Source organism: Chanodichthys erythropterus, chromosome 12 (assembly GCF_024489055.1).
Source record: "Chanodichthys erythropterus isolate Z2021 chromosome 12, ASM2448905v1, whole genome shotgun sequence".
Classification (NCBI taxonomy): domain Eukaryota; kingdom Metazoa; phylum Chordata; class Actinopteri; order Cypriniformes; family Xenocyprididae; genus Chanodichthys; species Chanodichthys erythropterus.
Genome location: NC_090232.1, coordinates 55,213,664 through 55,222,235, shown reverse-complemented (window position 1 = coordinate 55,222,235; position 8,572 = coordinate 55,213,664). Strand labels below are relative to the sequence as shown.

At 44.8% G+C, this 8,572-nt stretch overlaps 1 protein-coding gene across 1 annotated transcript in view; it reads left to right on the top strand.

Annotated features, from left to right (window-relative positions):
• Positions 1–1,076: 1,076 nt before the first annotated feature.
• The window catches only part of LOC137032484 (microfibril-associated glycoprotein 4-like), a 71,596-nt gene continuing 64,100 nt past the window's right edge, over positions 1,077–8,572 (top strand). The window contains exons 1-4 of the mRNA XM_067404247.1: positions 1,077–1,082; positions 1,158–1,367; positions 1,448–1,547; positions 1,630–1,749. Of these exons, the coding sequence (XP_067260348.1) occupies positions 1,077–1,082; positions 1,158–1,367; positions 1,448–1,547; positions 1,630–1,749 (436 nt within the window). The remainder of the gene's footprint in view (positions 1,083–1,157; positions 1,368–1,447; positions 1,548–1,629; positions 1,750–8,572) is intronic.

Genomic DNA, 8,572 nt, shown 5'->3' with positions numbered 1-8,572 from the left:
ATATGGAAAACTTTTGCAGGTATATATGCAGATATATGTTGCAGATCCTTTTGTTTCTGTAAAACCAATAATACGACTGAGTATATGCGAAAAGAAGGATCTTAAAGTCAATTCTAAATGTAGATGCTGTAACAACAAATAATGTATCAGGAATGTTTATGCTGGGATGAAGGTTGTTGCTAGGTGGCCTAACTTGAAACTATTTCATGGAAATTTGAAAATACTGAAAATAACTTTACCTGTGGGCAGGGATGGGACAAAACATGAATGTTTCTGGTGGGAATGGGAGAATTTTGCTGGAGCGGGCAGGAGTTTGTTGAAGATTGGTCAGAATTTGTAGGAGAAGAAAAGGGGAAAAAACATTTAATTCAAACTGAAAACGGTCTAATATTTTATCTGACAGAAATTGTAAACATGGTGTTCATCTGACTTAGAATGAGTGCTGGAATCAGAGGAAAAATGTGCTCTGATCAATGTTCAGACTCTCCTCTTTCTATGTGCCAGTTTTTTACAATTTTTGACCAAACAGTTCTGCCATAGACTTCCATTAAAGAAAAGGAAGAAGAAGAGGAAGAAGAATTTGGGGCCAAGCACTGAAGGCACTGCAAAAAGAGCAGACAACACATTCATGAAATATAAGGCACATTATGAGAGAGACCACATTTACATTTACATCCAAAATAATAAACATGATGGATTCAATCAAAACTACAAATTGTAGCTCTAAACTAAATCAGCCAGATTCAGTGAGATTTACTGAATAGATAAAATTCAATACACTGCATATATAATTTGCATTGAGGATGACAGATGCCTTTTTTATTTGCATCCAAAATGTGGGTGTTCATTGAGTAAATTTCTTCTGTGACACAGACGAGGAGCATGAAAATCTGACAGATATATAAAGAGTGTCTGTCAGACTCAACAACACAAACGGTGAGTTACTGTTTTACTCGTCACTTACCTCAGAAAACATTCAGACATTTATACAACTTTAAGAATTTTTTTTTTCTTTTTTTTTTTTTGTCTAGATTAAACAGATCTCTGCTGTGATCTACTGAGGAGAGACTGAGAAGATGGCAGTAAGTTCATCAACAACATATGTAGAGATGGTTTTCAGGGTGATGTTCATTTCTTTCTCTCTCTGTCTCATGTAGTTGATGGTGTTTCTAGCGGTTCTTTTCTCTGTTGTTCTGGTGAGCGGCTGCAGTAATGATGAAAACACGCCGGTCGACTGTTCTGACCTTTATAAAGCAGGACAAACAGTCAGTGGGATTTACTCCATCTATCCAGCAGGTGGCGCTCCTGTCTGGGTTTACTGTGACATGATCTCAGGTGAGAAAGATGAAGACAACGGAGGATGGACGGTACGAATGTGACTGTAGATCATTAAACACACATCAGAACATACATTATGAATAATATCTTCTATATAAACCCATCACAGGTGTTTCAGAGGAGAATGGACGGCAGTGTGAATTTCTTCTATCAGCCGTGGAATCAGTACAAGAGAGGATTTGGGAATGTGGAGAGTGAATACTGGCTGGGTAAGATCTCACAGTGAGTGTCCGTTTGTGTGGATGATCATGTGTTTGGTTGAACATGTTCTTCATGTGTGTGTGTGAACAGGGCTGGAGAACATGTACCAGCTGACACGTAAGAGGAAGTACATGCTGAGAGTGGATCTGGAGGACTTCACTGGAAAAAAAGTTTTTGCTCAGTACTCGTCCTTCTCTGTGGGTCCTGAAACTGACGGGTATAAACTGCTTGTTTCAGGATTCAGTAATGGAGGAGCACACTTCAGTAAATGTGCACCTGATGTCCTCAATGATGCTCTTCTACATATACTAAGGCGTTGTATATGTGTACAGTATATGTGTATATATACAGTATATGTGTATATACTGTAGATGTGTGGGGGCAAGGCGTTGTCCTGTGCTATTCTTTTAAGATCTTCTCTCCAGATACACTTTATTGCTTTATTACAGGATGCTTGATCTCAGTTTTTGTTTAGCAGGAAAATCAAGCCTTACAGCCTCTTACCTGGAGCAAAGATCTTTTACAGAGAAGATTGGTAATTAGTTTTCTTCTCCAGCATCCATTGCCTGTAGGGTCCCATAAGGATCCATTTTGGGCCCAGTCATGTTTTCACTATATACTGTATTACAATAAATTAAAGCAACACCTCCCCCTTTGCCTTTCTGAAGAGGATTGTGTTGATAATCGTAACCTTGAGGGCTAGATTCATTTAAAGTAATGTAATTGTCCGGTTAAGCCAAACACAGCACATCTACAGTAGATTATTGTCTGTGATAATATCATTTACAATAAGTTATTTTGAAGAAAGGGATCTAATATTTAACAACACAAGCTTTATCAGTTGTTTATCAGTATTATCTCTATTTTTTTATTTGTTAAACATCAATTAAATTTTTAATTGTTAAATGTTTTTACTAATTCGGGGTATAGACAGTCTCCATGTGATAATATCTAGGTGTGAGAGTTTCTATGTGTTGGGATTTATCTGACTTCTGTAACGTGAGGCAGCTAGCAGATGGTCGGTTTAGCCAGTCTGTCTGCTTCCTGTCCTGGGCCGCAGTTTGTCATGTTTCAGCTCTAAGACTATGTGCCATATTACTAGAGAGAAGAGCAGCACCATCCCGAGACGGATGAATACCATCTCTTTTCAACAGGTCAGGTCTGCCCCAAAAACTTTTTTAATTCTCTATGAAACCTATATTATTCTGTGGACACCACTTAGACAGCCAGCCATTGAGTGATGATAATCTGCTAACTATCTCATCACTCCGATGAACAGGAAGAGGGCCAGAACAAATTACTTCTGCTGACATTGAATTTGCAAGTTCACACACCTCTTCAGTGTTAATTTTAGTGATCTTTGACTGGCAAAGTCGAATATCATTAGTTCCGACGTGAATTATAATTTTAGAGTATTTACGATTAGCATCAGCCAGCACTTTTAAATTTGCTTTGATGTCAGGTGCTCTGGCTCCCGGCAAACACGTGACTATGGTGGCTGGTGTCTCTATTTTTATATTATGTGTAATAGAATCGCCAATAACTAGGGCACTTTCAAGATTAAGCCGTGGTCACACTTGACTTTGAGCACACAAAATTTCTACGGACATTTTAAAGGTCTTCACACTCTGCGGCATCTTTTTTATAAACATGAATTCAACATATAACAAAAAGTAATACATTCAAAATGTCAAAATTTACAATGTACTGCAAAAATATGCTTTCTTTTAATTCAGACAATGGGTCACGCTGTGATGCATCGACTGGTCACACATCAAATTTGGAATGCAGTGGAATGCGAAACTTTATATATACACTGCTAGGAACACTTTTCATCAGAGAATACCATCAAGTCAGTTAAACTCGTGGGATATTGATCTGGTCAGTTAAGTAGCAGAGGGGTTTGTTAATCAGTTTCAGCTGCTTTTGTGATAATGAAATTACCAACAGGTCCAGTAGATGGGCAACAATGAGACGACCCCTGAAACAAAGTTCAAGGTTGTAGGAAGGAAGATGACATGGTCGGCTTGACCGAGACTCGTGCTTTATTTGATAATGCCAGAAAATAAACAAACAGAATATCGCGTTACACAGGCTTCACTCCAGTATACAATCTTCGCCAACGTAGTGACTTCTCTCCAGTGTCGTCAGCCCTGCACGAGTCCTCAGTCTGTCTCTCTCTCTCTGCGTCTCACTTCCAGCTGGCCTTTATGTGCTCTCCACACCAATTACTGAAACAAGACACAGGTGTTTGTCATCTGTACTTAACCCACTTACTCACCGCTTATTTCCCAACTCTCTCTCCCGTTGCAAACCTCGCAGAACCATGCCTCCCCCACCGCCCGACTCAGGCCGGGGAGCTGTCCGGCCTGCAGCCCCCCCATTTCTGGAGAGGAAGTCAGCCACAGCATCTGTGCACCCGGCCTGTGGACCACTTGGAATTTAAAGGGCTGTAATGCTAGATACCAACGAGTGATCCGCACATTGGTATCCTTCATGCGGTGGAGCCACTGCAGAGGGGCGTGGTCTGAACAGAGGGTGAACTCCCATCCCAGGAGATAATAACGAATTGTGAGAACGGCCCACCTGATGGCCAAACACTCCTTCTCTATGGTGCCTTATTTAGTCTCTCTCTTTGAGAGCTTAAGACTAATATACAGCACCGGCCGTTCCTCTCCCTCCACCTCCTCGGACAGGACAGCACCCAGCCCCCTGTCCAATGCGTCAGTCTGCAATAAAAAGGCGAGAGAAAAGTCAGGAGAGTGCAGAAGCGGCCCGCCACATAGAGCAGCCTTCACTTGAGCAAAAGCCTGCTGACACAGCTCCGTCAACTGAACCGGATCTGGCGCTTCCTTTTTAGTGAGATCAGTCAGCGGGCTGGTGAGATCTGAATAATTAGGCACAAACCTTCTATAATATCCCGCCAGCCCCAGGAACTGTCTCACCTCCTTTTTGGTCTTAGGTCTCAGACAAGTTGCAACTGCTGCCGTCTTATTAATTTGGGGACGCACTTTTCTGTGACCCAAATGGAAACCCAGATACCGGACCTCCACGTGCCCAACCGCACACTTCTTCGGGTTGGCTGTGAGTCCAGCCCTTCTCAGCGCTCGCAGAACCGCCCTCAAATGCTCCATATGCCGCTGCCAATCATTAATATAGATGATAATGGCATCTAAATAGGCAGCGGCATATGCAGAATGTGGATCGAGAATACGGTCCATGAGTCGCTGAAAAGTGGCCGGTGCCCCAAACAACCCGAACAGAAGTGTAACAAATTGGTGCAATCCAAACGGCGTTGTGAAGGCTGTCTTTTCTTTGGATACCGGCGATAACGGGATCTGTCAATATCCTTTCGTTAAATCCAGTATCAAATAAAACAGAGCTGTACCTAGCCGATCAAGCAATTTGTCCACCCGCGGCATTGGATATGCGTCGAATATCGACACAGCATTTACTTTGTGATAATCCACACAGAATCGAACCGAGCCGTCCGTTTTAGGCACTAAAACTATCGGGCTCGCCCAATCGCTGTTCGAATCTTCTATTACCCCCATCTCGAGCATCGCTTACAATTCCGTCTGAACCCCCTTTTTCTGCGCACCACCATACCACCACCGGCTGCGCACCACCATACCAGGCTCGGTCTCGATATGGTGCTGAATGAGATTAGTTCAATTGGGTAGGGGGGAGAACACATCAGCAAATTCTGCTTGCAACCTGGCCAAGTCACTGAGCTGGGAGGGCGAGAGGTGATCACCTCCCGGGGCCAGAGTGAGAGATTGAGTTTTAGTGTTCACTTCCGATCATCCTCTCCACTCACTACCATCACCAGCATCACTGACTCCGCCACGCTCCATTTCTTTAGGAGGTTGAGGTGGTAAATTTGATGTCCCCCTCTCCTATCTGATCGCACTACCTCATAATCGAGATCCCCGAGTTGCCGTGTGACCTCAAACGGTCCTTGCCACTTTGCAAGAAATTTAGAGCTCGACTTTGGAAGTAATACAAGCACTTTATACTTTATCTCGCGGTAAAAATTTATGTAAATTGGTCCCCCTGTTATACAGCCGGCTTTGTTTGTCCTGGGCCTGTAACAAATTCTGTATAAATAGCCACTCCAAAGTGTGGAGTTTTGTTCTCAGTTCCAGTACATACTGAATTTCATTTTTACTTTGCGAAGGTCGTTCCTCCCAAGTTTCTCTCAGGACATCTAAAACCCCTCGGGGCTGACGTCCATAAAGAAGCTCAAATGGGGAAAACCCCGTGGAGGCTTGCGGGACCACGCGCACAGCGAACAAGAGGGGTTCCAACCATTTGTCCCAATTTTTGCCGTCTTCGTGAACGAACTTACGAATCATGGTCTTCAACGTGTGATTAAAACATTCGGCCAGCCCATCAGTTTTTGGGTGTAAGACGCTGTTACGAATCTGTTTAATGCCCAATAATTCAGTTCACATAGTTCACATAACGTTCGTGACATAAACGCCGTGCCCTGATCAGTGAGGATCTCTTTTCGGAATCACTCGGGAGATCAAATGAAACAGCGCATCCGCAACACTCTAAGCGGAGATGCTGCGGAGCGGCACTGCCTCGGGATATCGTGTTGCATAGTCCACCAGCACTAATGCAAAACGATGCCCTCTTGCTGATTGTTCCAATGGCCCAATGAGGTCCATCCCAATTCTTTTGAAGGGGACCTGCATTAATGGAAGGGGGCGCAACGGCGCTTTTGGGGTGGCCGGTGGATTTACCAGCTGGCATTCATGACAAGTCGCACACCACCTGCGCACATTCTCGTGAATGCCCGGCCAAAAAAATCGGGTCATGAGATGATTTAGTGTTGTTGTTTGCCCTAAATGTCCAGCCATAGGATTACAATGAGCCGCCTGGAAAAGCATTTCCCGACAGCTTTTTGGTACCAATAATTGCGTTGTATCTTCCTTTGTCTGAGTGTCTTGTGTCACTCGATACAACCAGTCTTTTATAATCACAAAATAGGGATAGGAAAGTGCACGAGCAGGCTGGAGAGGTTGACCATCGATATAACGGACCTGTTCAAACACATGTTTTAATGACTCATCCGGAGACTGTTCCAGAGGAAAATCATCGTGCTCCGAGAGGACTAGCCTCTCGATATCACTCGCTTCCTCTGGATCAGATCTCAGTGGTCCCCATTCAGCCTCTCCCAACTGCACAAGCGCCCTCCTTCCCAGCTTTTTGGTTTCACAAGAGACATCCGCACATAAGCATCCCAATAATTCACTAAAAGCAGGCCAATTAGTAGTAGAATTAGCAGATGTCAGAGGTGCAGGTTAACAGCAACCTCTACACTATGCTTTTTTCCCTTAAATTGGATAACAGCCGACATTAAAGGATATTTCACCACGTCCCTGTGCACACACCGTACCTGAACCATGGGGCTTGTATCCAATGCCCCGGGCTGAATCAGACTTTGATGGATAGAGGTTTGGTTACATACTGAATCCACCAGAGCCTGATAAGTACCCCCCTTGATACTCACAGGTATTTGGTACCGGCCAGCCTGATCGGGGGCAACCTGCGGGACGTCTGTGACCTGGATCAAAGTCCCCACCTCCATCATAGGTCACCTGTCAATAAAATGGTCCGGGTCCCCACAATGCCAACAGGCTGACCCAGGCCTACCGGCCGCCCTAGTGGCAGGAAGTGGGTTAAGCAATTGGCATGGAGAGAGCGGGGAAGCAGACGCAGTATCGGTCGCCGTCATGGTCAGCCCCGCTCCCCTGGGCAGAGCTCTAGGAGCAGCAGCATAATCCTGAGCTGAGCCACCCCACCCTCAGGGTGGGACTCGAGGAGAACCGGGCAGACGGGACCTGGTTAAAGGGACAGGTCTAGAAGGAGAGGGAGAGGGAGAAAAAAAGGGGAGGAGAGAGAGACTGCTGGAAGAGATCCGCCGACGCCAGGGCACGCCACCATCTGATCCACCGCCAGTTGGATGGCTGAGTCCAGCGACGTCAGCCAGTGGCACTGGACCCCCTCTGCCGTCTTCCTTGGCAGATGAGTTATGAACTGCTCCAGCACCACATGGTCAATGATGGTGTTCACGTTGCCTCCCTCAGCCAATAGCCATTTGCGGCATGAGTCCCGGAGCTGTTGCGCCATCACAAAAGGTCGGACGCTGGAGCTGGGCGAGAGTGACAATGTTGTTCTGGGCTTCGGCCAACCCGCTGAATGATGGCTCTCTTTAGGTTGTCAAAGACCAGCAGCCACCTGCGCCTCGCTGGACAGCAGAGGTATGAGGCGCACCAGCCATTGTTCCCTGGGCCACCCCCCGGCTTCCGCTGTCTTCTCAAACAGGTCCAGGAAGACTTCTGAGTCATCCTGGGCCCCCATTTTGTTTAGCAGCAGGTGGGGAGGTGTAGTTTGGTGGCTTGCGGCTTCTGCCCGAACCTCCCGGTCCATCCAGCTCTGGAACCTCTCACGGTCCTCCTGTTGTGCCTGCACGATCACCTGGAAGTGAGGCACCTGGTCGCTCCGCTGGTCGCTCGTGCTTTATTTGATAATGCCAGAAAATAAACAAACAGAATATCGCGTTACACACACTTCACTCCAGTATACAATCTTCACCAATGTAGTGACTTCTCTCCAGTGTTGTCAGCCCTGCTTGACTCCATGGAGGAGCAAGGTATCAGCAAGGTGTAAAATACTGTAGTTTCTTTCTTACTTTGCAATGTTACTTTTCTTAAATTATATCACCTCTATGCAGCCTTTAAATGAAACCTCCGGAGGACACAGCCTTCGAAATGAGATGTAGCTTCTAACACCATGTATTATTATGGAAAATTAATAATAAATACAAAAATAATAAATTACACTTTACTATATATCCACATAGAAAACACTTTTACATTGGAATAATATTTCGCTGTTTTACTGTATTTTTGAACAAATAAATGCAGCAGAGTCTTCTTTCAGAAACATTAAAAATGTTTTTTACCCATAATGTGTGTATAACATTACATTTAATTACTTACAGTAAATTAACCTTATATAT